The sequence below is a fragment of the Neodiprion pinetum genome, chromosome 4, assembly GCF_021155775.2.
Source record: "Neodiprion pinetum isolate iyNeoPine1 chromosome 4, iyNeoPine1.2, whole genome shotgun sequence".
NCBI classification, from domain to species: domain Eukaryota; kingdom Metazoa; phylum Arthropoda; class Insecta; order Hymenoptera; family Diprionidae; genus Neodiprion; species Neodiprion pinetum.
This window is the reverse complement of record NC_060235.2, coordinates 1,463,513-1,485,268: the sequence shown is the minus strand read 5'-3', so window position 1 is coordinate 1,485,268 and position 21,756 is coordinate 1,463,513. Positions and strand designations below refer to the sequence as shown.

Here is a 21,756-nt window from a genome sequence, read left to right as displayed (position 1 = left end):
GAGGGAATCGCGAGGCTGCCTTGGTGCTAATGCCTTCTTTCCTTCCTGTCACAATCGCTTATACTCATCGAGCTCTCCTCTTAACAGGCAAAGTTAACGATCCCCATTAGGGCACGCCACGCTTGCTTGACTAATCGCAATGCGCATGACTTCATAGTTCACGTAGAAAGGCTATTCGTCTCGTACATCCTCGAAACTGTCAGCCTGATTCTATACCTCCCACACAGATGCAAAAGCCTTTTCCTTTATCTGAGCGTACATAAATATGATCAATACATTATAGAGTTCAGCATTACTCGGACAAAGACGAGCACTGCATGAACCGTAAAAGCTGTCTCCCCTTCTCGATTTTCTCTATTTTTGCTGAATCGAATACTTAAGGTGCCCTCACGTTTATCCGCAATGCTAGTACGTGATAAATACAAGGAAGGGTTGGCAAAGTGATGCAATGTAACGTAACGCAAGTGAGCTCGTCTAAGAGCGAAATGGCGTGACGACGTGTAGCGCAACCCAGATCTGTCACACGGAAGGGACCTCCGCGTTGGTGGATCACGTGATCAGGTAGGTAGGTATCGAGGTGAAGCAAAGGTGAGGGCAGCTCATTCATCAACCACGTTTAACTACGCGGTTCGTTCTACGTATTACGAGCGTCAGCCGAAGAGGAAAAGGGGGCACATATCAGAGCACGTGATTCGTGATTCCCAGCTCGTTTACGCCGCCGCGCGTATTGCAATCGAGCGCTTCAAAGCAGCCGCGCGCCGGTTGCATAATGCCTTGCAAATGATAACGAGATAGGTATCCATCCTTCTCTACGTGTCTTCCGTAGGGAAAGTTAAAGGTTCAATCTAGGCATAGAGCGGAATTCTTTGACCGAAGAAAAATTCCACGATCACTTGATGTATTCACGTGGGAATCCGTACAGCCTCTGGTGACTGAGATTTTCCCGAAGTAGTTTCGTCGGTCAGTACGGGAAATCTCAAAGAGAAATCCAGCCCGTCTCTCAGACACCTGCAAACTCGAGATGACATTCAGTTCCGATGAGTCCGACCTCGGCAAGGTCGAATAAGGAACCCTGACGTCCGCTTCGACTGGCAGGTGTCGTTCGTGAGGAACATGATTGGTGACTCTCGTTCTTGACGCAGCGGGATGCCGCCTAGCTGCATAACAGTACAACGTTCCGTTATAACTGCACACCGTTTTACTGTTCCCGGCCAAAGAAGTTCGAGATAAGATGTATTGCTATCTAGTTAACTCATATTCGTGTATCGTTTGGATAAAAACAAAACACAAAATTATCACTCTTTGAAGGAGAATAATTAGGATAAAAGTAATAAATCTGAAAAACGAATCGAGATAAACAGCTCAGAATATCTGTATCTGAAATTTCTAATCGCGTGCCGGCCTACAGGCTTGAACGATGACACAGTGCTGGCCGTAGTATCGTTTGATGGCCAGTGTATGGGACTCGATTCAGGAAGACAGTGGAGACAGGGGTTGACACGAGCACAATGCGCGAGTTGACGGAGTTTTTACGTCAAACAATAGATGGTTCAGCAGAAGGAAAACATCCTTTGTGTCGCGTGAACGAAGTGTGAAATGGAAACACTTCTTTGGATAGTGGAATTATCCGGGTAAGCTACTGCAAGTGGACAAGAAGTTATACGAGTGATGAGCACCAGACGCAACCTTTAAAGTGATTACGAGCATTCCTCTTCCCCCGGTTTTCACCCTTGAATTGTATAATCATTTAAAGAAATCCCGGACGTGAAACTCTGGGTCTTTGGAAAAAGCTTCCTAATAATATATGGCACCAATTTATAGCGATCTCTCAGATTCAGTGATAATTCATTCGGATTATTGTTACTTCTAACCTCGGGCTATGGCATTCATCACCGATGTGATTCCATGCCTGGTCATTACTGCGGCCCTCGGTATAACAATGGTGCATATCTTCTAGCTGGTTCATGTGTGGGTTATACGTAGCAGAGCATATGATCGTGGCTGATCTCGCGGCATAATGGCGTTGCAGTGAAAACGACTCACCGCCAGCTGGCGATGGAGGAGTCATCGTGAAGCAACCACGAGTATGAAAACGTGAGTGATGGCTCGAGGATGGGGAACACGATCTACAGCTCATTACCATTATCTATCTCGTATCGGCGTACATATAACAGTTATACACTAGGAAATTAGGACCGCGGCAAGTTCGACGAAGAACATTGTACGGTTGCAGAAGAGTACGTAACGTTTAGTGAGCACAAGTGTAACAGTGCAGAGTAAAAGGGAATGGCGTATGAAATCAAACATAGAGAGAGAAATTGAGAGAAAAAAGCGTGGAAGAATCAGGGGAATCCAGAATATTTTTTTTTAATCGGCTTGCGCAATATCAAGAATTGTTGATGCTTGCCTGAAACGATCGGTTGAATGCTTGATAGACATCGGATTATTGACAGATGATGAGATGAAGCGGGTTGAAAGAGAGAAAGCGCGCACGTGGCTGAACGGACCAATTAGTCCCAGCGACGAGATTGTAGTCGCGGTTAGGAGGAAACCAGGCCCGCCGATCGCTGACCGATGACCGACCACGCGCTGCTCCATCAGAAACCATTAACGGCCGCCAAAGTAGTGGTCAAAATCCATTCACATGAGAAAATACCGCTTTCTACTTATTCGGATTTGCATAGGCCAAAAATTAGAAACCGATATTATTAAGATGTTGCGTTTTTTTTTGTTTTTTTTTGATGATACGTGCAGTGGCACGTGCTAATGCAGCGGGCGATAGTTGATCAAGATTCTTCGCAATTATGTAAGTAAAAATTCACCGCAAAAACTTTGCATTTGGCATTTAGCTTTGCATTATATTAAACACAGCTGTAATCTCAGTTTTCTTCGCCTCGAAACTTGTGATTAGCTAACAATCAGATTATTACTGCCACACACCGTGGCGGCTCCATCAGCTCCTAGCCCGGTGGCCCGGTGGTGCCGAGTAAAGGTCTCTCTCTCTCGGTAAATTACAGGAAGCTGCGGACCACCCGGAAGGTCTTCAGATTACTACCAAGGGTGGTCCAAGACCAATTCGTACTTGCAATCAAGCTCGGAATCAAGGACCCTCCAAGGTCAGCCGAATTAATCGGACGAAAGCAAGATGGGTTTGGTCCATGATGAAGAAGAGGAATGAAGGTGTAGATATAGTATTGAAATCGGCTGATGAATATTTTCTTCCCATCGGTTGCCGCGATGCGATGTTATGCGATGCTATGCAATGTAATGCAAAGCGTTCGTGCTTTGTCTCGACTCACGATTATCGCTTATTAATGATTAATTGATTGCTGCGGCAAGCCCGTTGCAGAGTGTGGTACGTGTGTGAAGGTGTTACATGTTAACTCCGATGTAACAAGAGGTCAACTTGGTTCAGATCATGCTCTGCTCTTGCTCGTTAGAAAGTATGGGTAGGTATACCCTACGCGACGTGCGCCAGTCGATCACCCAAAGAACGGGACGAACTCGTATGGGAAGAGGCCGAGAAACGGATACGGAATTGAAACCCTTTTCCACCGTCAAAGCTTACCCGGAGGCGCACCTTGATATCCTATCGCTTTTTAGTTTCTCAATTACGGAACTTCGTTACACGTCTTTGCTCGACATTGATCCCATTAAAAAGCGATAATGAAACTATTTCCCTCAAGTACCCCGATCTGTATTTGGTAACCCTCAATAATGATCTAAGGAGTCTAGCCGTTCATTTAACGTAACAAAAAGTTGCTGGACGTAAAAAATGTGCTTTTCAAAAAAATGAAAGATAACCTTTTCGCGCATCAGCAGAGAACGAATGCGAATGTTTCTTGGACTTTGGACAGGAAATCCGTGATAGGTAGTAGCGTGAAGCAGGGTTTGGTGGAAGCGCAATGTCGCCGGAAGAGATTACCTTAGCGGAGATGAAGGTAGGAGGAAGAGAAGACTTTAGCAGACCGTTGCACAATTCTCAAGTTTTATTTAGTAAGTATGTATATACGTCCATACATACGTATATATACGACGGGATGAACCACGGCGGGGAAAGTTGAATCTTGCGAGACTTGATTTAGTAGACAAAATCCTTAACTGGATCTCTCGCTCGACTAGAGTCGAGCGGAGTGGAGTGGATTGAAGCAAACTCGAGACTCCGTTCGAGTCGTCACATTGGTGCTGAGAGTGGGTATAAACCTCTCGAGATAGATCGGTTGTGTAACCCCCCCTACAAGCTATCCAAGTATCCACACATCGTGGAATAGATTTTATTATACACGCGCGATCACGCAACCGATTGGCTACACGTTGTGCTACACGAACCTCTGTGCCGACGTCTCTGTTGTTCTCCCCTCTTTTTTTTTCACCTAATATCTTTTTTCCTCGAGTGACAATACAAGGACGCAGACCGACCAGGTGCTCCGCGATTAAATATAACACCGACCGCATGCAACGGTATCCGAGAAAGTGACGGGACTCAGTTCTCTTATCCTGCAAACACCTCCACAAGGGGAAACTCGAGCAAAATGAACAATTGAGATATTTTTTTATCTCTGGCGAGTATTGCACAGTATCGGTGAGACACGTTTCAGGCTGACTTCAGAAACTCTCGGTAATGGTGTATAACGATCGATGAACAATGTTCATGGACGAATTTTAACACGCTTCGATTCGCAACTAAGCGACGATTCTCAACGCATATGTTTATGCCAGATTTTATCAGGTAAAAAATCTATTTTCCTAACCGTAAATTTTATCGGCCTAGCACGTGTCCCGTTAAATTGTCTAATTAGCATACCTAATTACAACGAATAGCCTAATGTGTCACTTGGGCAGATGATACCTGCAAGGATGCGTAGTGTAGAGTTTCCAGAACTTTTTCATTTCAAAAACGGAAATGACTTGTACTTTTGACATTAATTTTTTTCCCAATTTTCTTCGCGTCTATTTGCAAATAAATTGATACCATACTACCGTAAGAGCTGTCAATCTTTTCCAATGCGCGATTTCAACTCTCTAGGCAATGTTCAACCTTAAAAAACATGTGTCAAACAGTCAACCAACGAATCTCTTTATTTCCGTATTTTCTATCATGTCGTCGTGTCTACGTCTTTAAACTGCAGAGTATCTGCCACGGAAATAAGTTCGTTTTTTTCTTCTTGTTATTTTCTTACTTTTGTTACAACCGAAGCACGAAAGACCGCGAATAAACCGATAATAAAAACTGTATCACAATTTCTGCACATGCGGCAGCTGACTGCGGCGCGTGTTATATATGGCGCATGCATGGAACCTAGACGACAGGGAAATTTCACCCGTACAATCTCGCTATGCCGAGGTCCCTGTATGTTCGAGAGAAAGCGAGTCAGGGACTAAGTCTCGTGTATCCGAGGTGTCCGGAAGGTAAGAACACGTCGGGATGTTGAAGGCACCGCTGCAAGTCCCCACTGCATGCAGCGGGGTCATTACAACGCTCCCTGGGACCGCGACGTCGACGGAATGGACCCGTACGTCTTCCTGCTCCTGTCCAATTGACTGATGTGTCTATACCCGCGGCACTACTTTATTCGCTGAAATACCTACTCCGCAGCTGCATCGAGTACTGCCTATTCCCCGATCGAGGATAAATCGAAATATCGTCTGCATAGCCGTAACAGTAATCGCGATTTTCCACGACGGACACTACTGATCACACCATGGGGACTTGGACTGATTTCTAGTAAGTGCAAAGTAGTCGAGCTGTATATACAGTCGGTGGTTAACGTTTAGGTTGTCTGTCGACGCGTGGCATGCGAAGTTCATGGAATGTTACGAACAAGAATAGCTAAGATAATAGTGGTGGAGAAACTCACCTGGGCATACTCGGAGCATATATCGATGGACGAGACGTAGTTGACGACATCGTCGACGGACCACCTGTTGACGGACTGACCATCGCCGCAAGGCATGTGACCGCACAATGATGGACACCTGACGGGTGGCGGTGTGCTGGTACGTTGGGCTGGTTTTGGCTTGGGCGAGACGCTTTCCGGCCTCTTAATTTCAGTCCGCTGTCTCTTACGGGGTGCGAATCCCCCGGAATTCGAGAGATCGAGAGGACTCGTCACAGCCGCGTCCCTCTTGTTAGCTCCTGGTGATCGGGACAAATGCGAAGAGGACGGGTTCAGAACTCCGATATCGAGAAAGGTGACCAAAGGCAAGTCAAGAAAAGATAGGCACTCACCCTTCAGGTAAGTCTCGAGCTCGGCTACGTTCTGCGCCGCGTTGGCGGTCCTGACCATGTGGATGAGGGCCTGCGTCGAGGACATATCGAGCATCGCTGGGAAGACTGGATTGTTGAACACTGTTTCCTGCTTCTGCTCTTTCGCGTCGTTATTCGACAGAGGTGAGGTCGTCGGGACAGTTTGTGGCTGAGGTGCGACCAGGGGTGCCATGAGGCCCACAAATGGCGCTGATCCGGCCTTGAAAGCCGGAAACCTCGGATCGAGACCGGGTGTAAACCCGTTTCTCGGGGTGCTGAAGTAGCTGAAAGAGAGAAAAAGATATTCTCGTTCACGATGTGTGCAAGGAGAAACGACAGGTTTTTCCGCGATGACAGATTCCCGATGCTGCGCGTACACGGAACGCGTTTTATATCGCGTGCGGAATGCGACAGGCGAGGTGTGGACAGATATTCCAATTTTTCTAATTACCATTGCGTGATCGTTTGGCGATCATTTGAAATTCTTTGCCGGTTACAGACACGCGTTACGTGCAGTTAGGTACACATTTCATCTGTACCTACGAGTCTCTCGTACCTCGCAGCTATATCGCCTCACAGATACGATCGCGCACTGTCGAACGAATTATGAAATTATAAACCCGTGCGACACGGTTCAGCCGTGCGACGCCTAGCCGGCCAACGCGCGATATGTGTGTAATGCATGTGTACAATATTTGTACCGTGGAATTAGGCGTCACCAACTGTGCAGACCACTGATAAGATCGAGAAACCCGATTTGTCACCTCGCCTCGTCGTGTCGGTAAACGGGTATGTCGGATAATTTGAATTTTGTTTTGCTCTATTCTTTTTTCACGTGTATCTCTCTACGATATAGCTATATTATACAATCACGATTTATCGATGTATACACAAATGTGTATATATATATATATATATATATGTATATATACACATATATCAGTTTTCCCAATGTGACAAATCGTCGCAGATCTTGGTTCTAGATTAATAAAGTCTCAACGAATGAGAACGAGTATTTAAATAATTCGTAATAATTCAGCCTGTTATTACTGTTTATCCAAAGTTGAAAGACTCTCCGAACGAGTTAATGAGAGACAAAGATAATAAGAATATAACTTGTGTGTCTCGCTTACTCGTTCGGATGGGCGTTATTGTACTTCGCTGCGAGACTCCTCATGAAGTCGCTGTAGTTTCTGCCCATCATCTGCTCCATGTGCTTGAGATGATGCGGAGGCTGGGGGCCTTCCGGTCCCCCGAGTGACGTCGCATTAGGAGGCGTACCTGGATGACTCAGCGACAGCGGGGTCACGCTCCTTGACGACGTCGAATTATTGTCGGGTGTTAGCCGCTCCGTTTTTACCTGTAATACAAAATTCAAGCCCCGTTGTCATCTACTCACGCTTCAAAGGGAAAATCAGTTGAAGAAGAAGAAAAATCGTAAGAAATAGGGACCGTGGTGGAAAATTTCAGGCGATTATTGGACACGCGTCGAACACAGCGCCATGCTTATCCGGCACATGAGATTAGACTTATTGTTCGTTGATAATCCGACGTTATCCGACAGCCGTCTACCGGTAACAGGGTAAATTCTGTCTAGATTCACTTAGAAAGACCTCAAGGTAGGTAAGCACATACATGCACGGACATAGTCAGAAGCAGGGAAATATCTCCTAGCATTATTCCTACGAACAGATTGCATCTGAGATATGGTAATGAAGGCAGCGTGTGGCGTAACAGTTGACTCCTCGCGGGCAACACCGCCGTGACACTAAGCGTCTCGCGCAAGTCTCGCTTCTTCTTATAATACTGCTGCTGATGCTGACGCTGATGCTGACGCTGCTTCCACTCGGTGCACATACTGTCCTTTCCACAATACACATTGCAAGTCTCTCTACGTGTACAATACAAACACACTCTACAGAAAAGACAACAGAATAAACAAACGAATCGTTACTCGTCTCTCGCAGCGGTCTGACAAGGAAGGTATTCCATGTCGATCTCATGATCTTGCCGATTGGATTTATTTTTTAACGTGTCGTATTAGAGTAAAAACTATGCGACACGTTTTTTTTGTTTACCTGCCATTAAACACTTGGAGGGGGTGAAAACGACCCCTAAATATGGATACTCAACGGGGTGATTTCTTAATGCACTTGATGGATTTTAATGAAACCAACGCTGAAATGTTTTACTGATATGAATAGCCGGTAGATTCTATGAATAGCAACATTACAGCGTTGGTTTGATTCAAATCCGTCTACCACATGAAGAGATGAACCCATCGGGTGCCCATCTTTGGGGATCGTTTTCACCCCCTTAAAGTGTGTTTAATAGTAGATAAAAACAAATACGTGCCAAAAAAATTCCAAAAAAAATTAAATCAGAGAGATCGACCTGAGATACCTTCCTTGTGAGTGAGAAGCCTGTAACCCAGATTTCGAACGGCCTGTCAATAAGTCTGAAAAGTATATGAAAAGAATATTCTGGGGGTGAAAAATCTGGCACAAAAATTAATGCACGATCACCAGCCTCTGGTGGACTATCGTGGGGTTTGACTTGACCAATCCTGATGGACTTGGAGCACAGTTATCTCACCTGAGCGGTGTCGAGTCCGTTTTGGTTCTGCCGCCTGCGACCCCGAGGCGGCCTGGGGGTTGCGGCTCCAGAAAGGTGCGCACCCTGAGGGCTGCCGCCCCGGGCGTCCCTGCCGTCCACCGCTGCGTTAGCAGCCAGGGTGTCACCGTCGTTCGTCTCCGTGTGAGTCGCTAGATCAGCCGCTTCACCGCGGTCCCCAACTCGAGTACCGCCACCCGAGGATACGGTCTCACCCGCCACCTCACCTGAAACAATAAAAAAACCCTTAATTGCAGCTAATTTTACGCTGGACGCAGGACAAAGTGAGGAGGGGACAGAATCGTTCACGTTTCCAACTGCAGTCATCCGTCGCACACCTTCGTTCAAGCTGGCTTTGAGTTTCCACATGTCAAAACCTGGTTCTGTTCATTCGTCATACTTGCATTATAATACATGAGAACAAGGAGATTGACTACCGTTGAGGCAGATGTACCGTGTACATCGCTCTGAATTCTTTGATGCTGTGTATTTCCGAAGCAGAGTTATACCGCAGTGCGGATCGTCATGCACCAGTGAAAATATGGTCGACCGTTCGACTCGAATGATTACAAACTGTAACGAATGGCCGCTGCCGTCGTCGTCGTTGAGTATCGATCTTGGTTGGCAAGAAACGACCGCTTATTGGTATCCAGAGGTCGCCTTGTGGTTAGAGTTTACGTGTATCTAATTATTCCGCCGCATATTTCGACCTTCAATGCCTTCTGTCGATCAGTCCACTTCCTGCTTATCCATGAGATTCATTCCAGAAGCGAAAAATTCCGAGAGATTCAAATACAGGGCACTTTACGGACAAAAATGCCGCAAGCTTTCTTGAATTTCTCAGGTAAAAAGAAATTCTACAGCTCTGTCTTTTCTTTTTGTTTGTCATTTTCTACAATATATCTGAGATCGACCGCGACTGAGCATAGAACTTGAATGATCCTGGTTGACAATCAGATAGCAGAAATGTCGGAGGTGCTGGATCGTAAGGAAGGTACAGCATGGACGCGTACATATGAGAATAAGTTTATTATCTACTCGAAGATAAAGATAAGCAAGGCATTCGGAGTCCGCGGTATGAGGTTGTATAAACATCATGCCTCGGAGATGCAGAAGTCAATTAATTTTACAGTGACAATTTCTAAAGATAATTAATCGGCGTAGTACTAAGTATACGAAGTGCGCATGCTCGTATATATTGGTAAGACCCGGGTGCGTGTGTACATTTCTAACGTCTAATACCGCGCACGACTCGATTTCAACTCGTGTGTGTGTGTGTGTGTGTGAGTGTCTGTGCCTGCGTTTGTTTTTCAATATACGTGCGCAAAGGAATAAGATCAGAATCAAGTTCCCACCGCGGGTAATTACCGTAATTAAAATCTTGTCGGTTGTAAATTTGTCCTCCCTTCTTTCGTTCTCTACTCGCTTTTTCGTACGTACCTACACGTATCCCATGGATGCAATGCGCGTGTATAATGAACGGACGAGCGTGTACCTGAAAACCAATAAATGACAAGGAAATGTCTCCACGCGGGGGAATATGAGCCAACGAGTGGATAAAATACCACCGCATAAAATAGAACCTAATTATTCGAAGGCCTTCGTTACACGCTTTGCCGATCTTCTTGGTTTCTCGCGCGTACACGCATGCGGTAATGTAGTATATTCTGAAATGAAGATATAAACCGCGCTCATTCCGCACCGCGTTTTCCGATTGACTACTACTAGGCACTTGTGAATAAGCCCTGCACCTAATTAAAAAATACAATCCGAGAACTTCGCTCGCTGTAATCAGATTTTCGGAGAGTATGACAGACGCTGTTATCCTGCGTGTACAGTACAGGCACCTGAATACCTGTTATAAAACTAAAAAACTGCATCCTCGGCGACGCCCGAAGGCGCGCACGCTCGAAGTCTCACAAGGCAATAAACTTGCGCAGCGCGTAAAGTTGGTTTAGTGCTTTTCACTCGTTTTTTCCCATTCGTTTCTTCATTTTTCCTCACTTTGCTTTCTCCTTCTTCTTATTTCACATTATATCAGGATCCAATGTCCGCAGCCGCGGTACGCGAAGAAAGAAATGACATCGTATCTCTCTTGGATATCTCACTCACGCATTAAAATTTCAGTTTTATTTTTCACCCCGGTCAGGTGTATTTTAATACTATATACTGTTACATCGCGGATGATACCGCATGGGTGGCATGTATGAAATTTTCAGCAGTCAAAAATTCCCAAAGTATAGATTTATACGCCTGACGCAGAAAATATAAACTTGTACTGTACCCACACAATAATTTCGTAACCTAATCAACATCGCTGCACAAGTTTTCATCAGTATTTATCGTGACTGGTTAATTGTAAAAACTTCACATACCTACGTGTTCATATAAGATTGAGTTATTTACTCCAAATGTTATGATTGGTAGATTTTTGTATACCTAGAACTACCATGAATTGTTGATTGTCAATAAACTAAAACAAGTCTGAGAACCTGAGTTCGCCAAGAAAACTAATTACGTAAGCAAGTCTCCTCAGTGAACGCTTTTTCACTTGAACATTTCAATTGAATCAGTTATAGGAATGAACAGCGAAAATGTTTTGAAATCATTTTTTCTCTTTCCTTCTTGTCTACGTTTCAAAAACCTGTCCCGCGTAAAGCAGGTGGACTTATTTGTCACAGTTTTTTGTCACCTGTTTACTTAACTCTCTCATACTCATCCGGGAGTTCGATGTGGTTGACAACTGGCAAGTAGTTGCAGAGTAGCACTGCAAGACGACAAGATGTTTAAACTATTTACGTACAAAGTGGCTCCTCGGAACGGTGAAGAATAATTATGATTATTTCACCAGCTCTCGGATACACACGCGCGGGTAAACCAGTGAAGTCGCCGAGTGGTTCTAGGCGGGCATCCATCGGTTCTATAGTCACGTTCGCAATGAGCCCGAATATCATTTAAATAGCGTTAATAGCAGGTGCACGTTTCGGTTAAACACACCTCGTATTACCCGAACACAACTTGCGTGGGATTGTATGGTAGCTACTTCGGTATATCCGACGTCTTTCTTGTTGCGCACCACACGCGACCGCGCCTACTCAAAGATCCACTCGACGTCGTCACACTCTTTTTCATGCAGCCGGTAATCGAAACGAGAGGTATATTTTCTCCAATCAAATAAAATATAGATTTCACCAAGAGGGGGAGAGAGAGAGAAATAGGAGGAGAACGAAACGAGAAGCTCGGAAAGGTTGCGAGATCGATCCACGAATGGATAAATAATCAAATTTTCTCGTTATGTAAGTTATCATCCGTACATAGATGAAAAAAATTATATGCTTCTCGTGGGGAATGCGAGGTGGCAGAAACGGATTCATTAGCCGGTACGAATTTCCATAATTGGGCAGTAATTCGGAGTCGTAAACTTTCCGAGGTTGTTAGGAACGTTTCGCCCCGGTGGACATAATCCTTGCGTAGTAAACTAACACGTGGCGTTAATTCTCTGTCTCTTTCTCTTTCTCTCTCTCTCTCTCTCTCTTCCTCAATCCAAATACGTGACAATTCTTGTAACCTCTTCTAGGAACCGCTCGACAAAAATATACTAGGTGATAAAAATTTCAATCACGATGAACGATCAAGCTACTCAATGAAATTCCGTGTATGGAGAAAAAAAAAAAAAAAACACTTCGGTTGCAAGAAGTTCAATAAAATTGTCCCGCGACTCAATGACAAGGATCAAGAAAGTTAAAGAAATGAAGAAAAATTAAACGTCACCATATCTCTCCGCATTCCATCGGACCGTGATCGGAATTGATCGAATCGCCAATCGATTTACCAAGACCTGACCGACCGTTTCAAAGTTCCGCGAGCTGACACAGCCGCCCTGATCCCTGAACAAACGCGCACTCCTCGTTCAAGGATCCTGTGCAAGGAATCCACGACAAGTGGCGCTAGGATGGGAGGATTTATGTTGGCAATAAATGGAGGGATCGGTATTACCCGTAATTCTTGGCCGCAGCGATTGCCCAGTGTTACGTGTAGCTTTGCGGTAGTTTCCCGCTTTGTATTCATCCGAAAGAGGGACAAAGGTCAGTGTCCGGTAGCCGCTCGGAATACATCCGATAATTTATGGCAGTCGTTAACGGCGCAGAATCTTCGCCGAGCAAGGCGAACTCCCCTACCTTCAGAGCCGAAACTGCACTCCGTCGGCGATCTTATCAGGTCGCGCACCTTGGCTCCTTCGTTCGCCAAAGATAACCCAACCAGCTATCTCCACCGTCTTTTCGGAGTTTGCGGGAGGCGGGAATGCAGCCCCTTCGGGCATTGTTGTTGTCGTAAAATGGCACCCCCAGCCTGCGGGTGATGCAAGGTGTGCGTCAGGTTGACCATGGTGCTCGCATGGCGATCAAGATAGCTTTGACAAATCGGAAAAATTTATGGCCGCTCGGTCAAGTCGGGTAATCACTTTGCTGTGGTGATCGTCAGAAATTGACGATGGGTCGTAGGTCATACTTTATACCGTATAAGACGATAAAATTACCGTTTTAGAACAAGGTTAACGAATACTCGGTTTGCATAAAGTTCGTTCCAGTTAGTTGACCGTTGATCCGATTCCGCTACACGATATTTATCGTCAATGAACATCTTCTATTTTTCCCATCAGCTGTCAAAGTCGACTCTTCTCTTACCGCTCATGATTTCCCCTCGCGTCAGTCCGTACATAAAATTCCTTCTATCGTTTTTGACGTTTTTTTTTTTTCTTCGAAATATAAGTATCAGAGAGCGTTGGCGTGGCAGTCGTCATCGCACGGAAGGTTTGCCTGTCCGATCGGCGTTGGCATACACGGGAGAGATCGAGGAAAGACGCGTGGTCGAACGTAAGAGCGTGAATGGTTATCGAATGGTAGCATCGATATTTGAATAATTTTAACGAGCAGACAACCTGCACAAGCGATATCGCGTCGCTGCGCATACTGTGGTACAGGTATCGATGGCCGCGTGTTGGTCAGAGAATCTGATGACGATGACGATAATTGCCGCGTTTCGTATATATGCAGGTACCCGCGTATGAGATATACAAGGTACGAGGACACGTCGTACCCAAAATTACACCAGCAGCCCGTCAACACTCCGTCGTTTCGGTTACAAGTCACATTAAAGTTACAACGGGAACAAGTCACTCGGAAATACTCGCGCCAGCATCGACGATGTGATAAATCATTCAACTTTTCGACCCATGGTTCACAAAGTTATCCCGATGAACGAGGGGACATTCGTCTGAACGATAAATATTTGAATAAAATTCGAGTCACTTTAGTAGGATCTTTCAGTCCTTCTTGAAGCGTGTTTCGTAAATGGGCATAAAAGGCGATAATATGCGTAGCTGTATGCACATCTTGTAGACCTAAACCCGGGAAAAAAACTCGAGATAAATATATTTTTAAAATCGGTTAGCTGCTGGGGCGATTTGTGTACGGTGTGTGTGTGTGCGTATGTGTAAACTAGAAATAACCGCGTAGGCTTAAGGCACGCCTTGTACGGAATCAACGATTAGGTTGGTTCGTGGTTAGAAGAAGCGGACCCTCAACGCCAGAGTCCGTCAACCGTGGCAAAGCTCTTCTTTTGCTTACTCCCATCAACGCTGTTCGACATCGTCGTCCAGCTGTCTGTCGGCAGTTCATATGTAATAAGATCCGTAAGTTGGTAATGTATTATACGTGTGTAGAGGAGGTATGTTATACGAATATAACACACGTCAGGTCGGATGTCGAAACGCATTGAATGGGATGGAATCTTGTCTTCCTTTTCACTTCCTCTATTTCTTAGATATATTGGAAAACCGAACAAATTGCAATTCCTCTTTCATCTGTCCACGTGTGCTTCTACTTCTTCTTCTTCTTCTTCTTCATCTTCATTTTCTTCTTTCCCCTTTTCTCCATCGGCAGCAACGGGTCCGCGATTTGATATATTCACTCGTCGAGAGAACGAGGATAAAAAAGAAACGAGAAAGAAGGGAGACAGTGTGTTTGCTACGGAGGATGGAGAAGAAGCGCGACTTGCGATCCAGCAGCAAGACATACCTGCACCCGGTCCGAAGCAGGGCGAGATAACAACGCGGGTAACTTGGGATCGCAATTAAACGGCACAAAAAGGTCGGCCCTTGGGGCACGCGACACGACTTGCCACTCAGCGATACTCGTTCAACTGACGTTCCTGTGATCCGCTTCGTAGTTTGCGGTCACTCCTGCCGGTGCAGCAGCTGCCGACGAGACGAGGAGATCATGCGGGGTTGATTGAACCGTGATTATAGCTTCGGGTACGCACAATGCAGCTGGTATCTCTAACAAACTGCAAAATTCTGGAGCTACGTAAGCTCAGTGATAATCACGCGTACCACAGAGTGGAGAATCGCAGTGTCGACGACATCGCGCCACGCGAGGATACAAGATGTAGGATACAGGTACTCGTGTCTTTTCGGATACGAACGTTACTTGCGGTATCCGTCGCGGTTATACTCGCTGCAAATCGAGAGCCGTGGGCAACGAAATCAGAGAAATGACACCTGGGTCGTTTGTCACTGGCTCTACGTAACTCTGCAGGGCTTACAACTCGGTGTTTTTCTTATACTTACTCCGCAGCAGCACCCGGTCTCTCTGCCTGCTATCCGTCTCTCGACAGACGTGTACATACATAATACTTGATCGCAGTTAGGTATACTTGGTATACTTGAACAGGTGCGTAATATACTTACACACTGCACTATATGGCGTACATAATTCGTATATGCATATTTGCTTACGCACACGAACGAACACAGAGGCAAATGGGTGCGTGCATTAGAACACGCCGTCAACTCGTACAGATGCAGGCATGATCTACGTTTCGCATACAAATATAAGTATAACGTGGCACAACATATGCGGAGAGCCGGTGATGAGTATTACACACGGGATCCATTCCATACCGTTTTTCAGGCTGGTCAAATATTCACAGGGCAAAGCCCGCGTCGGGCAAGCAAATAACTCGACGGACTACTATAACCAGGAGTCGAAAGCTCCGACGGTTATGATATTTGCTGAACGTGTTCGGGCTAGTCCACCACCACCAGCCGTGTAGCTACCGCCGCTTCTATATGGAGTTGGTTCGTTCGTTCGTTCGTTCATTTGGTCGACTTTAACACAAGTGGGTACCTAATTAAAAAGCCGTTCAAGCACAGGTACATGTCCTGGGTACAAAAACGGCTCTATTGCGCACAGTGAAACACGCACGTTTCATCGGCTGGCGTGCAGACTTTTCAACACGGGGAAAACAATGTGGTAGCGGAAAACGGGACTGACGAATTAATTACGTACGCGATTCCGATCAACTCCGCACGAGACTCCCTAATTCGAATTTTTTAATCGACAAGTCGACGTTTTCGAGCACAGTCCGAATACACGGCAATCCTACCGCGTTCCTCGAGTATTATGGGCGCAATGTCGAAAAATGCGACCAGACAATCGTACCTACTTGGACCAAGACGTAAGATGACCCCTTAGGCGCAAACGTTCCACGGCGGTACCGAGACGACAAATGAGTTCTGCTTTGTAGCCAGTTAGTAATGGTAAGAGAAAGGTGTAGCAATCTATAAGAGGCTTACCGTTGTTAACGATAGCTGTAACACGTGAGCGATGTTAGTTGATTTTAACACGTCGTTACGAGATTTCACACCCTGGGTGTACCTTCGCGAAGAGAAGAGAAGGTTTTCTAAGGCGTCCACCAAATCGGTCCGACCAGAACGTCCGTCCATCTCCGGGGTGGTGCAGCGAGGTACGGGGCGAACAATGCTCAGGCTGTTGGTTCAATTTCTCGCACATCTATTTCCAAACAATTTTACTCGTGTGTTTTATTTCCCTTCGTATCTTTTTTTCCTTTTATTTATTATTATTATTCTTATTTTATATATTTTTTTTTATCACACGTCCGCGGCTTTCAGAAGACGCACGTGATGCAGCTCGACTGCCACCGCCGCATCATCGGGAGCGATTCAACGACGAAGTTTACTTTACGATCACACCGAGCAAAGGGGGAGGTCGTGCTCAGAAGCAGAAGTAGCAGCAGCAAAAGCATACCTGCCTACCACACTGTACCGTCGGTTTTTATTTATTTATTGACGTGTTAGTTTACCGGTGCGACGTTTATACCTCCTCCTCAGTAAGAAGAAGATAAAGATGAAGAAAAAGAAGGTGAGTTTCTGCAGTTTGTTCACAAAATCATCACGCCCCGCCGCCTCATCTCCTAAACCCGTATTTATAGGTGCTACTTCTTCGGCGTCAGGTGAGTATACACACAGACTCTCGACACCCGTTCGTTTCTCTTCTTTCTGCAGAGCTCTCATCCGCGGAGATTCAGCGCTGCGATACAGTTAGGCAAATAGAGGATTCGGGTTCCTAGATTTGATTCATATACTCTCCTACGGTGCGTATTATATGTAGTGCGTGCCTGTAATAGGCGTGCTACAAGAAAAATACGAGTTCTCGTAAACGGTAACAAGCTTCATACCCTTCACGTCGTATATTCGACGGCTAATTGTTCCGACTCGTCACGACTCGAGATATCTATCTGACGAAATAGCCGAGAATCTTCCGTAAGAGCGTGCAAGGCATCTGAATAAAATCGCATACGAATACACCACGCAAGGCGTCAGCTTAAGCCGACCCACCTGAATTCGTACAATCCGGTTTCAGTTACGCACGAAGAGATTTAGGAGGTACTTTTTCTTATTCTACGTTAAATTCGCTGAATTAAATACCATATCATAGAAGCGAATACGTTGGTGAACTCTGATGCCGAAAAAATTTTGTTCATCATCGCGGTTAATCGACGCGCAACTTCCGCCGGTTATTCTACGAAGTAAACACTTGAAAAAGAAAACAAAAAGGAATAGAGAGAAGAAGAGGGAGAAAATAGAATAAAATAAAATAAAATAAAATACAGAAATAAATAGGTGTGCGGCTAGGACGTAGCCGAATACAGTGTGATCGGAGGAACCCGAAGTAGTAGCCAGACGGTGCCGAATGGCGGTGTGGTGGGGAGCATAAATTATCCTGCACAGCCTCTTGGTAAACGAATTGACCCGCGGGGTCAAAAAAGAAGTGCTGTGTGACAGGAATAATAATTGCCGGGGAATGTGTTTTGGGTAGCATTAATTATTCCCGCGTTAAAAGCTTCTTCGGATAGATTATTATATTATATTATACATTAGTAAAGCAAAGAATGTCGCGTATAGCCCCGATGACCCTGCATACCAACCCTGGTTTGACCTCCGAATAATTTTGAAGATAAGTATTTTCCGTTCGTCGACGAAGCATCTGTATCTTGTCGTTTTCAACAATCACGGATGTAAATCTAAACAATGAATCATTACGGGACTAGAATGCGGAGATGAAATTTTCAATCAAGGTTTAATTCCGGACGGCATAATTAACCAGTCACCATAGCGAAGACAGCGATCGCTGTTCAAAGCCACGGAAAACGTGAACGGAACGCTTTCACCGCAAGGTGCGAGTAGCCATTTACTGGATATTTAATTAGTAAGGTGATATTCTCAAATTTCTCCAAACGGACCGAGATCTTTAGCGCCACTATATGCCAGTCTCTGACAAATTATCGATCAAATAAGAATAAGAAATGGAAGAAGATAACGAGGAAGAGATTCGGAAGCCAAGATATATTCGAGTCGCTGCTTTGCCACGAACATACTTATGAGGAACCTGAGCCGGATGTATTTCCGTATCGGAGTCGCTTCCTTTCAGACGACGTCACGTCGTTTCCGATACATCCGGGGGCAACTATGCAGTCCAAGTATATCAATTCAATCCCGGAAGACCGTGCAAAGTCAATACTTTCGTAAAATTTAGTCAATTTCTTAGGGAATCTTTATTGATTCTATTCTGTGTCAATTGCCTGCCAAAAAACTATCAATAGCTTCTACATTTAGCACCGCAATTTCTTTTGTAGTTTTCATATAAACCAACCAGAAGTTTTCATCAAGAAATCGTACTTGACTTTTGATCGTGCCTCGAATCATTATATTGGACAGTACACCGTACAAAATTGAAGAAAATTCGTCCTGTTACAGGCACCAGATTGATGTCTATTTCCTGTGAACTTCCTAGTTTCAGAAACGAACAATCGTATTCGTAATTTTCAAACAATCTTTCCATCAGATGTGCGACCACGTTGAAAAATGTTATACATCCAACAATGTAAATGAACAATATTGTGCTATTTTTGCGCAATACGATGCTAGTAATACCTTCCACTCGTTCGACGACCTGGTTCATTTGAATACATCGCTTTGATCGGCATACCGCAAAGCACTAAATTTTTTTTTGCCGACATTCTGCATTAATTTGTGTAAATATTTGAAATGGTGAACTGTCGTAGGTACTTACCGCTAAAAGGTCATGTGAAAAAGCGTAACCGTTATTCAGCATAATGAAAATCGAGTGCACTAGGAGCGAATGGAGTGGATAGTATCGACGACGCCGACGTCCGTAGGACCGTGGCGTTAAAATCTCTTATGCGACCGTAATGACCTTGGGTCGGCCGGGCATGAGGCGCTCTTTAACAAAGCACGTCAGCTGTTTACAGTCGGAGATATAGCGGGAACGTGTCAGGGAACACAGCTAAAAGAGCGAAGGTGCGACACAATGGCACGGCCACGTGATCGGCAAGTGTTTATTACTGGCGTGGCGGCGGCGCGGAGCATCGCGGTGTCAGGCGTCCAGGTAGCCGCGCCCCGAGTTTGGAGCGAAGGTCAAACGATGACGGCGACGACGACGACGACGATTCAGTGTCGCTGTCGCTGTCGCTGTCGTTTTCCTCCTCAGCCGAGTTGCTGACTCGAAAAGGAGGCCGCATTCGTGCCATCCAATAAGCAACGCATTCCTCAAACCGATTAGCTCCCATTGTCTCGGTCGGCGTTACCTTCCATACGTTCTTAAACAATTAAGGAAGACTCTCAACCCTGCAGACTCTGGTTGAAAGATTCTAGCTTTTCGCCGACGTTCGGTGGTTCAACCTTTAATCTACGCGGCGGCAAAACTTGGGATCTTTTTTTTTCAAAAGAAGATAGATTTAAAGATTTTGTGTTAGGTAAAAGTTCCCGTCATCCCTGCATTAGAATCTGTAAAACAGATCTCTATCGGACAGCAATAGCGAAGAGTTAATCAGTGGCCTCGACTCATCGCTCGATTACGGATTCAACCGGTGTGTCAATCTTACCGATTCAATATACCGCAACACTCTACTGCGTGTTGCATTGGATTACTATTCACTGTTTCGTATACTTATCACTATTGATCAGTAACTGTTCACTGATTGATATTTAGAGAATGGTGGAGTAGCTCACTACTTTAATTTGTTAAATTTCTAATTCACTCCGATTGCAAAACGACTGTTTACTATTGTGAGTGGCATAACACTTCTAAGAAAACGTCCCTTATAATTAGATTAATTCTTTTCCAAGTCTAAATTTAAAAGCCTGATGGATTTAGGGTTGATTTTTAGCGTTAATCGCACCAAACTTTAATAAGAGAACTCGTACCTACAATTCACCATTAACTTTTCGCCGCACAGACCTCATCCTCGTCCATTTCAGCACACAAAGAGCCGCTTCACGGTTACCACGGAAAAGAAACTTCCTGATACTCGACAGTTGAAAGAAATGGCTTTTGGCTTTCAGGATCGTGATCGTCCGAGACCCCATGGTAGAGAAAATAAGAAACTGGAGAGGTTGAGAAGAAGAAGAAGAAGAAGAAGCGAATTAAGAGACAGTCCTCGGGAAGCAAAGTAAGGATATTTTTTACCGGGATCTTGGATAACGGTTAGAAAAGGATGTACTAAAAACTCTGGTAATTACCGAACGAAAGTTTGGAAGATCCGCGAGCGGGAGTCACAAAGGGACGCCGTCAAGGACCTGATCCCTTGTACACTATAAGGTGGAAATAAAGAAGGAGCCGAGATGGCGGCGGCCTCTTGGCGAGCCTGAAAGAGGGACGCGGGATCCTTGACAGGGCCGGTAATTTTGGTTACCGAGTACCGGGACCGGACGACTACGCGACGTCTCAATCGTACATTCACGGCATTCTCAAGAATCGTCGTAGGGCCCCAGGTGGGTACGGTGACCCCGGTTACGGCCGGAGAAAAACGGCCACGAGGTCATGCCGAGTTGCATTTCGCGAGCGCATCGGACAGATGTCGGCTCGTAAAACAGGGACGAAGCGTTGTCTTCCCATCGTAACTTCCGACTGCAGGATGGCGGCAGGTACCTGCGGCACTCGAAGACCTGCTCCGCGAAGAGAAACCGAGTATAAAAGGCACCGTTGCAGCATAGCATGCAGCGTTGCATCTTGCACCTCGTGCGATGACGCGGCTACTCACCAAGATGGATTATTATAGTGGTTTCTTCGAGGGTTTCTTCTTATTCCTCGGTGAGAAGCGTCGTCACGGCGACAAAGGGTCGAGGCTGCCATAGGTCATCCGAAGGTCATGGTAGCCTACCCGACGCCACTGGCAGCCGGTCTACGAGTCATCTTTGCAGGTACCCACTACTAGCGCATTGCCAATTGTCTGTGTCATTTCGCGTTTTGCGTCAGCTGCGCTGACGTTCCTACCGGGAGACGAATACCTTCCTAGCTGGTTCACAATCAGCGCACAGGTCACCGCGTAGCTGGTACGAGCTATCGCAAAAATTGCTTCGCCATTTTCGTAAACGAGTGAAGTGCGGTGAGTCCTACACGGCGGTAGGAACTTCCCGAATGCTCGCTCCGTGTTCTACTGGCAGCCTTTTATCGACGGTTCCAGTTCACTGGAAACAGATTATTGTGCCGTTTCTTCATCTCAGAGTCAGCCTG

At 45.6% G+C, this 21,756-nt stretch overlaps 1 protein-coding gene across 1 annotated transcript in view; it reads right to left on the bottom strand.

The window, feature by feature from the left end:
- LOC124217987 (uncharacterized) overlaps positions 1-21,756 on the bottom strand; it is a 78,113-nt gene that overhangs the window by 29,957 nt on the left and 26,400 nt on the right. The window contains exons 2-5 of the mRNA XM_046624267.2: positions 8,843-9,087; positions 7,381-7,607; positions 6,230-6,531; positions 5,859-6,136 (exon numbers count right to left, since the gene is read on the bottom strand). Of these exons, the coding sequence (XP_046480223.1) occupies positions 5,859-6,136; positions 6,230-6,531; positions 7,381-7,607; positions 8,843-9,087 (1,052 nt within the window). The remainder of the gene's footprint in view (positions 1-5,858; positions 6,137-6,229; positions 6,532-7,380; positions 7,608-8,842; positions 9,088-21,756) is intronic.